Raw genomic sequence first — 15,345 nt, 5'->3', positions numbered from 1 at the left:
CTTAGGCTTAGACGTTATACAGCCTGAGCCTAAACTACAAGTCACAGACTTGTTAACATTATCATACGTTCATTATGTCGATCTCCTTTGAGCTGTACGTTTCACATTTACACACACACTGAGAAATCTATGGTGAGAATGCCATCGGTGTCAACTCTACACTGACAAAACACTTCACCACATCCTCTTTCCCTTAGTCTGACTAACAGCTCACTCGACAGCCAAACCCTGACCTTAAATAAAAATGTACAGCTATACACTCAACTGATGCATGCAGGTTTTTCAGAGGGATAAAGGTAAAATTGTTTTTTAGTTATAGTAAGGTATTTTATTTGTAAAGTAGGTATTCCCACATATCCAAAATGCTTATAGAAAGCCGTTTAGCATGAATCTTCTCTAAAGGTCACAGACAACAGAGCCTCCCCACACTACCAACTACACCTAAGCGGGGGATACCATCTTTGTATGGGCAGCTACAGAGACATACAGTATATATACTGTAAATAAGAATTTGTTCTTAACTAGTTAATAGCCTAGTTAATACCAAAAAGTATGTGGACACGCCTTCAAATGAGTAGATTCAGCTATTTCAGCCACACCCGTTGCTGACTGGTGTATAAAAATCGAGCACACACATGCAATCTCCATAGACAAACATTTGCAGTAGAACGACCTTACTGAAGTGCTCAGTGACTTTCAATGTGGCACAGTCATAGGATGCCACCTTTTCAACAAGTCAGTTCGTCAAAATTCTGCCCTGCTAGCCCTGGTCAACTTTAACTGCTGTTATTGTGGTGTGGAAACGTCTAGGAGCAACAACGGCTCAGCCATGAAGTGGTAGGCCAAACAAGCTTGAAAGAACGTGACCGCCGAATGCTGAAGCGCATACAAATCATCGGTCCACGGTTACAACACTCACTACCGACTTCCAAACTGCCTCTGGAAGCAACATCAGCACAAGAGCTGTTCATCGGAAGCTTCATGAAATAAGTTTCCATGGCCAAGCAGCCGCACGCAAGATTACCATACACAATGCCAAGCGCCGGCTGGAGTGCTGGCGCACTGGAAACGCGTTCTCTGGAGTGATGAATCACACTTCACCATCTGGCTGTCCGACGGACAAATCTGCTAAGCTAAGTCTATACAGAAATGGTTAGTCGAGATCGGTGTGGAAGAACTTGACTGGCATGCACAGAGCCCTGACCTCAAACCCATCGAAAACCTTTGGGAACGCCGACTGCGAGCCAGGCCTAATCACCCAACATCAGTGTCCGACCTCACTAATGCTTGTGGCTGAATGGAAGCAAGTCCCCGCAATGTCCCAACATCTAATGGAATGCCTTCCCAGAAGAGTGGAGGCTGTTATAGCAGAAAAGGGGTGAGACGAGCTCCATATCAATGCCCATGATTTTGGAATTAGATGTTTGATGAGCAAGTGTCCACATACTTTTAGTCATGCAGTGTAGCAGTTAGCTCCAACAATACTACCTAACTGGCTTCATACTGACAGAAGGTGTTGCTATGGTGGCATCAAAGGCCATGCACACATCACACACTCTCCAAACGCTCAATTTCCATCACCTCACATTTGCCTTCAACGTCCCAATAGTAGCTGCCTGCGGGCCTGTATGTTATTAAAAAATAATGAAAAAACTGTGCGTTTATAAATAGCTGTCAAAAACACCAGTGATTGCCGTAGGTCCCGTTTGGCACAGTTGGTAGAGCATGGTGATTGCAACGCCAGGGTTGAGGGTTTGATTCCCAAGGGGGACCAGTACAAAAATGGATGCACTCACTACTGTAAGTCTTTCTGGATAAGACCATCTGCTAAATGTCAAAAATGTAAATGGGGAAATTCATGCAGTTGAAGGGGAGAGACATGCAGATGTGAATGGATGGATAGTGTAGACTCCTCCCACCATCTCTTATCTATCATTCCATCAAAAACAGATACTGGTAGTACTAACATGTTACAGAATCAGATGAAAATAACAGCATATTATTTACACTCTTAAGCCACCAGTAAAATATAAATAAACAGAAGCTTCCACCGGATGGAGGAGGTGGTAATGTTTTGGTGCTAGCTGGAATGATTCTTGGTCTGGTCGTCAGAACACATTGTTAATGAGCTTCATTAAAATGATATAATTCTCGATGGCATTACGTCAGATGCAAATTGGCCTAATGTGGATTTGAAGGCTAGGGCCTTGAATGGTAGGGACCCTGGAGTCGCCTAACGGAGACAGTTGACAAATAGTTTCCCATTAGTGAGTTACTGTAACTGACCGAGAGGTTTCAATGAGATAGGGCTTCCATCTCCCTATATGGCCATACACACATACATCAATTTGACAGGTCGACAAACATTGACTGACCGAAGCAGAACCTACAAGGCGGGTGAGCAGTTACATGTACCTGGATTCAGGCAGTATGATTTTCTTGCTCGCTCGGGCCGCTGGAGTAGATTTGCTCTTCTCCATCGCCATCAAATAGCTGACATCGGCGAGAACTGCTTCGAGGTCCGCCATCTTCAACCCTGGTTCGATCGAGTCGATACAACACCAGCCGTGGGAAGGATTTTTTTTTTTGAAAGATAAAGCAAATGTCCACTGAAAATCTTTAAAACGTAGTTCCAACCTGGGCGACCGAGGCAGCTATGCGGATGACAGGGGTGACCATCGAATGAAGCGTGTCGTTTTCTTCCTCTAGGTTCGGCACACACGGTCGCTCAAAACACAACCATTGTTACACAAAAAAAAAAGTATTTATCATCTGGGTATTTTTTTGTGTGCCAAAAATGGTAGTGGTTTCAATGGCCAGACAAGATTGATGAGAGATTGAGATTTCAGAGAGCTTCACTTATTTTAGATGGCCCACCTGCTAGATGTGGCGAACTAGCAAGGCAGCTAGCTAATAACTGTGAATCCCCACTGATCCTAGCCACATAGTTTGTTTTATCTTCTTGAAAAGCTAAAATTGTAATATTGCGGTACGTGGTACTCCAGCATGACGTATGCTTCAAGCTTCCTAATTGTGTCTCGTCGCATCTGCTTCAAAATAAAACATGACTTTATGCGTCGACAAAGATGGGTTGTATCACTTCTATCGAATTCGTATTCGATAAAGACATCCTCGTGTAATAACGATGACAGGGGTAGAAAGCTAAAATAACAAGAGCAAGCCAGCTCGCCTGTATCACACACAAAAAGTACTGACGAATGAATGGTCCAGATTACTAGCGAATACAGTAGTGAGGTTCAGGTTCAAACATATTCACCAACATGAAAAATCAAAACAATTGTCTTATTGGTATAGGATCCTACACAGTGATATCAGAAAGAGGACGTCAATCAAACCACAGATGTAGGTTGCCAGCTGAATATCCAGCACGCAAAAACTGTACCCGACTAAAATCTACTTTAGCTAACTAACGTTGGCGACAACTATCAAGATAACAAGCATTCAGTTGTTGGCACTAACTTTACGTTAGATGCCACATTTCAACTGTAAATTAAGCCACGAAATCTGCCAGCTAGATTCTCAATGTACGTGGTTGACAAGGGAGAAGTGTTATTACTAGCTGCTGTGGAAACCGGTGCTACTTGGTAGCCAGTAACGTCAGACAGCTGAATTTGAGCTAGTTAAGCATAGGTAACAAACTAGCGCTAGCTAACACAACCGCTTTATCGCAACGACACAAAACCCACTCATCCAGTTCGCTAGCTAGCTCGCCATCTCAGTTAGGTAACGAATCCTGATCTTCAGCCAAATCCATGTTATTTCACAAGAGACCAACGAAACCGCACAAAAGTAGCCATAGTAATTTATTTCGCCCCAGTGTGTGGGCTCTGATATGGAAACAGTGGCTAGCTAGCTAGCTATCATGGGGGAGGGGGTGTTGGAGGAAATGGGCTAGTTAAGATAATCTTAGTTTGGTAACCGTCCACGGTCCCTCGCGACCGAGTCTTCAACTACAAGTTGAATTTTTTTTTGCGATCAACAGCTTGCCAACTAGCTGACGAACAGGCAATGAAATATAAACGAAGAACCTAAGTACATATAACTTGGTAATATTTGCTGCCCGTCAGTGACTTCCTCCGTAAAGTTGTAACCATCAAACGTTTCTGCTCCTCAATCAGCACAAGCCGCAGCTGAGATCTGTGCATTCGACAGACTGACGACGCGGGAGAACGTTTGATATCCTGTTTGTTTACGGTCCTCCAAGAGGCACCGATTTCCTCTTGTTATCCCTTTTGAGTCCGAATAAGAACAGTTGACTTTACTCCATTTCGCTGGCTGTGTTGTGTATTCTCAGAAACAAGCCCTACCTAATTGTAAAATCCCCACTTCCTCCAACTGCGACTAAGCATCCTGGAAAACATGTAATGGAGCAGGATCACTCATGGACGCGGACCTAGATGATTATAAATCCCCTATTACGATTTTAATCAAATTAAAACCATTATATAAAATTAGCAATATTTTGTTTAACTTTATATTTTTATTTTTAACAGTGTTAACTGCAAATGAAGATTACATAATAGAATCAAAGAGGAGGTCGGTAGGCTGCCATTATGGGCATCTTTTTTTTAAATATTACATGAATAATATATAACAGACACTTCTGGGTGATAACTTGCTGGATCAATCCAATGGACCAATGCCTGAATCAACAGACAATTAACTAATCTTTGGACCTTGAAACCATGTTATTGTAAGTCTACGTTGGAGACCCATTCCTTTGCTAATTTGTTCTAAATTGAGGCTATCAATTACTCAGATTTTGTAGCATAGGCCGCTATATAGACCTACACATACAGTGCCTTGCGAAAGTATTCGGCCCCCTTGAACTTTGCAACCTTTTGCCACATTTCAGGCTTCAAACATAAAGATATAAAACTGTATTTCTTGTGAAGAATCAACAACAAGTGGGACACAATCATGAAGTGGAACGACATTTATTGGATATTTCAAACTTTTTTAACAAATCAAAAACTGAAAAATTGGGCGTGCAAAATTATTCAGCCCCTTTACTTTCAGTGCAGCAAACTTTCTCCAGAAGTTCAGTGAGGATCTCTGAATGATCCAATGTTGACCTAAATGACTAATGATGATAAATACAATCCACCTGTGTGTAATCAAGTCTCCGTATAAATGCACCTGCACTGTGATAGTCTCAGAGGTCCGTTAAAAGCGCAGAGAGCATCATGAAGAACAAAGAACACACCAGGCAGGTCCGAGATACTGTTGTGAAGAAGTTTAAAGCCGGATTTGGATACAAAAAGATTTCCCAAGCTATAAACATCCCAAGGAGCACTGTGCAAGCGATAATATTGAAATGGAAGGAGTATCAGACCATTGCAAATCTACCAAGACCTGGCCGTCCCTCTCAACTTTCAGCTCATACAAGGAGAAGACTGATCAGAGATGCAGCCAAGAGGCCCATGATCACTCAGGATGAACTGCAGAGATCTACAGCTGAGGTGGGAGACTCTGTCCATAGGACAACAATCAGTCGTATATTGCACAAATCTGGCCTTTATGGAAGAGTGGCAAGAAGAAAGCCATTTCTTAAAGATATCCATAAAAAGTGTCGTTTAAAGTTTGCCACAAGCCACCTGGGAGACCCACCAAACATGTGGAAGAAGGTGCTCTGGTCAGATGAAACCAAAATTTAACTTTTTGGCAACAATGCAAAATGTTATGTTTGGCGTAAAACAACACAGCTCATCACCCATCCCCACTGTCAAACATGGTGGTGGCAGCATCATGGTTTGGGCCTGCTTTTCTTCATCAGGGACAGGGAAGATGGTTAAAATTGATGGGAAGATGGATGGAGCCAAATACAGAACCATTCTGGAAGAAAACCTGATGGAGTCTGCAAAAGACCTGAGACTGGGACGGAGATTTGTCTTCCAACAAGACAATGATCCAAAACATAAAGCAAAATCTACAATGGAATGGTTCAAAAATAAACATATCCAGGTGTTAGAATGGCCAAGTCAAAGTCCAGACCTGAATCCAATCGAGAATCTGTGGAAAGAACTGAAAACTGCTGTTCACAAATGCTCTCCATCCAACCTCACTGAGCTCGAGCTGTTTTGCAAGGAGGAATGGGAAAAAAAATCAGTCTCTCGATGTGCAAAACAGATAGAGACATACCCCAAGCGACTTACAGCTGTAATCGCAGCAAAAGGTGGCGCTACAAAGTATTAACTTAAGTGGGCTGAATAATTTTGCAAGCCCAATTTTTCAGTTTTTGATTTGTTAAAAAAGTTTGAAATATCCAATAAATGTCGTTCCACTTCATGATTGTGTCCCACTTGTTGTTGATTCTTCACAAGAAATACAGTTTTATATCTTTATGTTTGAAGCCTGAAATGTGGCAAAAGGTCGCAAAGTTCAAGGGGGCCGAATACTTGCGCAAGGCACTGTATTTAATCAAGAAACTCAATTTTTTTCTGGTATCCAGTACAGACCTGGGTTCAAATACATGTGTATTTGAGAATCAGTATTTGTAATAGATTTCTATGTATTCGAGTATTTTCAAATACACAGCCAAGTTAGAGTATTTTATTATTTGAATGGCTATTTGTAAATATATAAATTCAGCAAAAAAAAGAAACGTCCTCTCACTGTCAACCGCATTTATTTTCAGCAAACTTAACATGTGTAAATACTTTTATGAACATGACAAAATTCAACTGAGACATGAACTGAACAAGTTTCACAGACATGTGACTAACAGAAATGGAATAATGTGTCCCTGAACAAAGGGGGGGTCAAAATCAAAAGTAACAGGCAGTATCTGGTGTGGCCACCAGCTGCATTAAGTACTGCAGTGCATCTCCTCATGGAATGCACCAGATTTGCCAGTTCTTGCTGTGAGATGTTACCCCACTCTTCCACCAAGGCACCTGCAAGTTCACAGACATTTCTGGGGGGAATGGCCCTAGCCCTCACCCTAAGATCCAACAGGTCCCATACGTGCTCAATGGGACTGAGATCCGGACTCTTCGCTGGTCATGGCAGAACACTGACATTCCTGTCTTGCAGGAAATCATGCACAGAACGAGCAGTATGGCTGGTGGCATTGTCACGCTGGAGGGTCATGTCTGCATGAAGGGTACCACATGAGGGAGGAGGATGTCTTCCCTGTCCGATGATGCTGTGACACACCGCCCCAGACCATGACGGACCCTCCACCTCCAAATCGATCCCGCTCCAGTGTACAGGCCTCGGTGTAACGCTCATTGCTTCGACGATAAACGCAAATCCGACCATCACCCCTGGTGAGACAAAACCGCGAAGCATCAGTGAGAGCACTTTTTGCCAGTCCTGTCTGGTCCAGCGACGGTGGGTTTGTTCCCATAAGTGACGTTGTTGCCGGTGATGTCTTGTGAGGACCTGCCTTACAACAGGTCTACAAGCCCTCAGTCCAGCCTCTCAGCCTATCGTAGACAGTCTGAGCACTGATGGAGAGATTGTGCGTTCCTGGTGTAACTCGGGCAGTTGTTGTTGCCATCCTGTACCTGTCCCGCAGGTGTGATGTTCAGACGTACCGATCCTGTGTAGGTGTTGTTACACGTGGTCTGCCACTGCGAGGACGATCAGCTGTCCGTCCTGTCTCCCTATAGCACTGTCTTAGGCATCACACAGTACGGACATTGCAATTTATTGCCCTGGCCACATCTGCAGTCCTCATGCCTCCTTGCAGCATGCCTACAGCATGTTCAAGCAGATGAACAGGGACCCTGGACATCTTTCTTTTGGTGTTTTTCAGAGTCAGTAGAAAGGCCTCTTTAGTGTCCTATGTTTTCATAATTGTGACCTTAATTGCCTACCATCTGTAAGTTGTTAGTGTCTTAACGACCGTTTCACAGGTGCATGTTCATTAATTGTTTATGGTTCATTGAACAAGCATGGGAAACAGTGTTTAAACCCTTTACCATGAAGATCTGTGAAGTTATTTGAATTTATACAAATTATCTTTGAAAGACAGGGTCTATAACAATACTCTACCAATTTATATTTGACAGTATTTTCAAATACTTACTGTATTTTAAATGCTATTTTCAAATACCTGGGTTAAATACTTTCCAAGTGTATTTCCAAATAGGCCTACATTAAAATATTTAACTTCTTGTCTTTTCAAGTAAAATATATCTGAATACTTACTTTAAATGTATGTGAAAGTAATTCAGATGTTTGAAATAGTATTTGAACCCATAAGTCATTATATAGCTATAAAATACTAATTACTTACAATTGTTGTAGTGCTTCAGAGTATAATACAGTGATTCCTTGTGGACAGCATTTAAAAATGGAAAGCAAATTCTGATGAAAGCATGGCAAAATTGGGTTTCCACTGTCCACCTGACTCTTCTCATAACAGGCCTGTCACGGAACGGAGGTTTGTGTTATGTCGTCAGTATGATGTATGATTAATATTATATATTTGTTCATAATACAAATATCAACAACTTACATTGCTACATCAAACATGTCTAACAAAACAAAACACAGGTATTAACAAGAAAGTGCCAAAACATACAAAAAATATCTATAAAATATTTTTTTTAAATTAACAATTATTCTGCAATTGTATTCACATGATTCAGGAAGATGTTATTCTTGTTGTTATTCACTAGGGATAATATCTTAACAAGATAATTACATTCAATCAATAATCTGTGAAATTTTGGTATAGAATTCTGGAATTTTGGTTTGTGTATAAAGTATTTGTGTCACGCCCTGACCTTAGTTATCTTTGTTTTCTTTATTATTTTGCTAAGGTCAGGGTGTGACAAGGGTGGTGTGTTTGTTTTTTTTGGATTGTCTAGGGGTTTTTGTATGTCAAGGGTACCATAGTCTAGAGGTTTATATGTCTATGGTTGCCTAGAATGACTCTCAATCAAAGGCAGCTGTTTGTCGTTGTCTCTGATTGGGAACCATATTTAGGTAGCCATATGCCGAGGTTTATCTGTGGGTTAGTGTCTATGTATAGTTGCCTGTTTTAGCACTCGTGTGATATAGCAGCACTTTTGTTTAGTTTGTTTATGTGTCCTTCGTGTTCTTCCTTTAATAAAGAGGAATGTATTCTCATCACGCTGGCCTTGGTTTCTCGTTACAACGAACGTGACAATTTAACAACAAGATTTTTTTTTTATTATGATAATTTCAATGGTCTTGTTATCATTGCAATAGTAACATATTATATCCTTCATGTCAAAAACATGGGTATTGTTCTTAATGGCAAATAAGTATTCTGCAAGGTTTTCCCAAAATTCTGACACATTTACATTCAAATTGAGTCAGATGCTCACCTTTTTCACAAAAAACGTAGATATCATCAATAGCCACAAATTTGGACAACATATAATTACATGGATATATCGTAAGTAGAATTTTAAAGTGCACTGCCTTAAATTTGTTTGGTATACAATATTTGTAAGTGTCACGACTTCCGCCGAAGTCGGGTCCTCTCCTTGTTCAGGCGGCGCTCAGTGCTCATCCACTTTTCATTTTCCATTTGTTTTGTCTTGTTTTTTCTCACACCTGGTTTCAATTCCCTCATTTACTTGTGTATATAACCCTCTGTTTCCCCCATGTCTTTGTGTGGGATTGTTTATTGTAGAGCTTGTGCACGTTCCCCGAGAGCGCATGACAGGTTATTTTGTGGCCATTTTTTCTTGTTGTTCTGGATGCCGTTGGTTTTGCTTAATAAATCTCTGGTTATTACCAAGTTCTGCTCTCCTGCTCCTGACTTCTCTGCCGCCAATTATGCACCTCGCTACAGGATCCCACACCGCAACATATGGAGTCAGCAGGAGCAGGTGCCCCTGGAATAGGGGTGGAGGAGCGCGTTCGGGTGCACGCGGCAATTCTTTACCATCTCGGCGCCGCCATGGACCGCGTTGTCCAAACCATGGACAGCTGGGAGAGTTCCTCCAGTGCTTCCACCAGCACAACCGGGGTCTCCACAACTCGCTACCCCTTCACCAGGTCCCAGTGGGATTCATCTCGCCCGTCCCCGGGAGTACGGCGGGACGGCTGCATGCTGCCAGGGTTTCTACCTGGAAACCATCCACCCGGCTCCTTCAGGCTGTGAGAAGGTGTCCGCCCTCGTCTCGTGCCTCTCTGGGAAAGCCTTGGAGTGGGCCAACGCAATGTGGGGAGAAGGAGATGCGGCGCTGGACCATATCGAGGATTTCATCTGCCGCTTCCGGGCAGTCTTCGACCACCCACCCGAGGGTAGAGCGGCGGGTGAACATCTCTTCCATCTCAGGCAGGGGACGAGGAGTGCCCAGGAGTTCGCCGTGGATTTTCAGACCCTGGCCGCCGGCGCGAGATGGAACGATAGGGCCCTGATCGACCACTATCGCTGCAGTTTGCGCGAGGACGTCCGTCAGGAGTTGGCCTGCAGGGACACCACCCTTGTCTTCGACCAGCTGGTGGACCTGTCCATTTTTCTGGATAACCTGTTGGCTAGCCGCGGACGTCCAGATCGGGTTCTGTCGGTTCCATCCCCCAGCACCGCCGCTCCGGTGCCCATGGAGCTGGGAGGTACTGTGTGTAGGGAGACTGGAGGTTCCGTCTCGTGCACCATCTGTGGCCGCAGGCGTCACACTGCCGGTCGGTGCCGGGTTGGTTCCTCTGGGGATCGAGGCTGCAGGCAGGGCACTCTGGCGTCATCCCAGGTGAGCCGGCACCATTCTCACCCAGAGCCCTCTGTTACACACATGTTTTTGTATGTTACTTTTCCTGAGTTTTCCCCGCATTCCCAGCATAAGGCGCTCGTCGATTCAGGCGCAGCTGGGAATTTTATAGACATTGTTCCCGTGGCTGTGCCCTTCCCCGTTCACGCCATAGACAGTCAACCATTAGGGTCAGGGTTGATTAGGGAGGCCACCGCTCCTCTGGGTATGGTGAAGCAGGGGGGTCACAAGGAAAGAATCAGTCTCTTCCTCATTGACTCTCCTGCGTTTTCCGTGGTGCTAGGCCTACCCTGGTTAGCTTGTCATGACCCCACTGTATCTTGGCATCGGAGGGCTCTCACGGGGTGGTCGCGAGAGTGCTCGGGGAAGTGTTTAGGGGTTTCCATTGGTGCTACTGTAACAGTATAACTTTAGACCGTCCCCTCGCCCATACCCGGGCGCGAACCAGGAACCCTCTGCACACATCAACAACAGTCACCCTCAAAGCATCGTTACCCATCGCTCCACAAAAGCTGCGGCCCTTGCAGAGCAAGGGGAACTACTACTTCAAGATCTCAGAGCAAGTGACGTCACCGATTGAAACGCTATTTAGCGCGCACCGCTAACTAAGCTAGCCGTTCCACATCCTTACACTACTACGGTGGAAAGTCCAGACCAGGTCTCCACCATGCGCATTCCCCCTGAATATGCCGATTTGGCGCTCGCCTTCTCCAAAAAGAAGGCGACTCAATTACCACCCCATCGACGGGGTGATTGTGTGATAAATCTCCTGGTAGACGCTGCACTTCCCAGGAGTCACGTGTATCCCCTGTCACAGGCGGAGACGGCGGCTATGGAAACATATGTCTCCAAATCCCTGCGTCAGGGGTACATTCGGTCCTCACTTCACCCGCCTCCTCAAGTTTATTTTTTGTGAAGAAGAAGGAGGGAGGTCTGTGTATATTGACTATCGAAACCAAACTAGATCTCAGGAGCGCTTACAACCTGGTGCGTATCCGGGAGGGAGACGAGTGGAAGACGGCGTTCAGTACGACCTCAGGGCATTATGAGTACTTCATCATGCCGTACGGGTTAATGAATGCTCCATCAGTCTTCCAAGCCTTTGTAGATGAGATTTTCAGGGACCTGCACGAGCAGGGTGTAGTGGAGTATATTGATGACATTCTGAGCATGTGTCCCTGGTGCGCAGGGTTCTTGGTCGACTGTTGGAACATGACCTGTACGTCAAGGCTGAGAAATGCCTGTTCTTCCAGCAGTCCGTCTCCTTCCTAGGGTACCGCATTTCCACCTCGGGGGTGGAGATGGAGAGTGACCCCACATCAACCACGTGTAATTGGCCGACTCCCACCATGGTACAGGAGGTGCAGTGGTTCCTAGGGTTTGCCCATTACTACCAAAGGTTTATCCAGGGTTGTGGTCAGGTAGTTGCTCCCATTACCTTACTGCTGAAGGGGGGCCCGGTACGCTTGCAGTGGTCGGGCAGGGGCGGACAGGGCTTTTGGTCATCTGAGGGCTCTGTTTACCTCGGCTCCCGTGCTGGTCCATCCGGATCCTTCTTTGGCGTTCATAGTGGAGGTGGACGCGTAGGAGCCGTGCTCTCTCAGCGCTCGGGTACGCCACCGAAGCTCCTCCCCTGTGCCTTCTTCTCAAGGAAGCTCAGCCCGGCAGAGTGAAACTATGACGTGGGGGACCGAGAGCTGTTGGCTGTTGTAAAGGCTCTGAAGGTGTGGAGACATTGGCTTGAGGGGGCTAAACAACCTTTTGTCATCTGGACTGACCACCACAATCTGGAGTACATCCGGGCAGCGAGGAGACTGAACCATCGCCAGGCAAGGTGGGCCATGTTTTTCACCCGTTTTGGTTTTTCCCTTTCTTACAGAACAGGTTACCAGAACGTGAAGGCAGACACACTGTCCCGAATGTATGACAGGAGGAGCGGCCCATGGAGCCCAGACTCCCTCTGAAACACCATTTTATTACGTTTGCAATCGCAACAAATAATCTGCCCAGACCCCAACCAAGGAGCATCAAAAGTCGTGCAATAAATTCTCAGACAACCTAAAGATTCCTTGATGCCCTTCCATACTCCCTCTGCCTACCCAAGGGCGTCAGAGGACAAAAATCAGTTAACCACCTACAGTGGGGCAAAATGTATTTAGTCAGCCACCAATTGTGGAAGTTCTCCCACTTAAAAAGATGAGAGAGGCCTGTAATTTTCATCATAGGTACACTTCAACGATGACAGACAAAATGAGAGAGAAAAAAATCCAGAAAATCACATTGTAGGATTTTTAATGAATTTATTTGCAAATTATGGTGGAAATAAGTATTTGGTCAATAACAAAAGTTTATCTCAATACTTTGTTATATACCCTTTGTTGGCAATGACAGAGGTCAAACGTTTTCTGTAAGTCTTCACAAGGTTTTCACACAATGTTGCTGGTATTTTGGCCCATTCCTCCATGCAGATCTCCTCTAGAGCAGTGATGTTTTGGGGCTGTTGCTGGGCAACACAGACTTTCAACTCCCTCCAAAGATTTTCTATGGGGTTGAGATCTGGAGACTGGCTAGGCCACTCCAGGACCTTGAAATGCTTCTTACAAAGCCACTCCTTCGTTGCCCGGGCGGTGTGTTTGGGATCATTGTTATGCTGAAAGACCCAGCCACGTTTCATCTTCAATGCCCTTGCTGATGGAAGGAGGTTTTCACTCAAAATCTCACGATACATGGCCTCATTCATTCTTTCCTTTCCACAGATCAGTCGTCCTGGTCCCTTTGCAGAAAAACAGACCCAAAGCATGATGTTTCCACCCCCATGCTTCACAGTAGGTATGGTGTTCTTTGGATGCAACTCAGCATTCTTTGTCCTCCAAACACGATGAGTTGAGTTTTTACCAAAAAGTTATATTTTGGTTTCATCTGACCATATGACAATCTCCCAATCTTCTTCTGGATCATCCAAATGCTCTTGAGCAAACTTCAGACGGGCCTGGACATGTACTGGCTTAAGCAGGGGGACACGTCTGGCACTGCAGGATTTGAGTCTCTGGCGGCGTAGTGTGTTACTGATGGTAGGCTTTGTTACTTTGGTCCCAGCTCTCTGCAGGTCATTCACTAGGTCCCCCCGTGTGGTTCTGGGATTTTTGCTCACCGTTCTTGTGATCAGTTTGACCCCACGGGGTGAGATCTTGCGTGGAGCCCCAGATCGAGGGAGATTATCAGTGGTCTTGTATGTCTTCCATTTCCTAATAATTGCTCCCACAGTTGATTTCTTCAAACCAAGCTGCTTACCTATTGCAGATTCAGTCTTCCCAGCCTGATGCAGGTCTACAATTTTGTTTCTGGTGTCCTTTGACAGCTCTTTGGTCTTGGCCATAGTGGAGTTTGGAGTGTGACTGTTTGAGGTTGTGGACAGGTGTCTTTTATACTGTTCAAACAGGTGCCATTAATACAGGTAATGAGTGGAGGACAGAGGACAGAGGAGCCTCTTAAAGTAGAAGTTAGAGGTCTGTGAGAGCCAGAAATCTTGCTTGTTTTTAGGTGACCAAATACTTATTTTCCACCATACTTTGCAAATAAATTCATAAAAAATCCTACAATGTGATTTTCTGGGGATTTTTTTCCAAATTTTGTCTGTCATATTTGAAGTGTACCTATGATGAAAATTACAGGCCTCTCTCGTCTTTTTAAGTGGGAGAACTTGCACAATTGGTGGCTGACTAAATACTTTTTTGCCCCACTGTAACTGAGGAACTCAGTTTAACCTTGTGCAATACCATAGATGCGGTTGTACCACTAAAAACAAAAAAACATTTGTCATAAGAAACTAGCTCCTTGGTATACAGAAAATACCGAGCTCTGAAGCAAGCTTCCAGAAAATTGTAACGGAAATGCGCCACACCAAACTCGAAGTCTTCCGACGAGCTTGGAAAGACAGTACCGTGCAATATCGAAGAGCCCTCACTGCTGCTCGATCATCCTATTTTTCCAACTTAATTGAGGAAAATAAGAACAATCTGAAATTTATTTTTGATACTGTCGCAAAGCTAACAAAGAAGCGGCATTCCCCAAGAGAGGATGGCTTTCACTTCAGCAGTAATAAATTCATGAATTCTTTGAGGAAAATATCATGATCATTAGAAAGCAAATTACGGACTCCTCTTTAAATCTGCTTATTCCTCCAGACCTCAGTTGTCCTGAGTCTGCACAACTCTGCCAGGACCTAGGATCAAGGGAGACACTCAAATGTTTTAGTACCATATCTCTTGACACAATGAGTAAAATAATTGTGGCCTTAACCTTCAAGCTGCATACTGGACCCTTTTCCAACTAAACTACTGAAAGAGCTGCTTCCTGTGCTTGGTCCTCCTATGTTGAACATAATAAACGGCTCTCTATCCACCGGATGTGAACCAAACTCACTAAAAGTGGAAGTAATAAAGCCTCTCTTGAAAAAGCCAAACCTTGACCCAGAAAATTTAAAAAACTATCGGCCTATATCGAATCTTCCATTCCTCTCAAAAAATGTAGAAAATGCTGTTGCGCAGCAACTCACTGCCTTCCTGAATGTATACAAAATGCTTCAGTCTGGTTTTAGACCCCATCATAGCACTGAGACTGCACTTGT

The 15,345-nt window shown here is 44.4% G+C and overlaps 1 protein-coding gene across 1 annotated transcript in view; it reads right to left on the bottom strand.

Annotated features, from left to right (window-relative positions):
- The window catches only part of LOC135518136 (G protein-coupled receptor kinase 3-like), a 90,640-nt gene extending 86,278 nt beyond the window's left edge, over positions 1 to 4,362 (bottom strand). Inside the window, 1 exon segment of the mRNA XM_064943049.1 lies at positions 2,416 to 4,362. Coding sequence (XP_064799121.1) covers positions 2,416 to 2,528 — 113 coding nt within the window. The 5' untranslated portion in view covers positions 2,529 to 4,362.
- Positions 4,363 to 15,345: the final 10,983 nt, after the last annotated feature.

Source organism: Oncorhynchus masou, chromosome 28 (assembly GCF_036934945.1).
Source record: "Oncorhynchus masou masou isolate Uvic2021 chromosome 28, UVic_Omas_1.1, whole genome shotgun sequence".
Lineage (NCBI taxonomy): Eukaryota > Metazoa > Chordata > Actinopteri > Salmoniformes > Salmonidae > Oncorhynchus > Oncorhynchus masou.
This window is presented reverse-complemented; position numbering and strand designations above follow the sequence as displayed.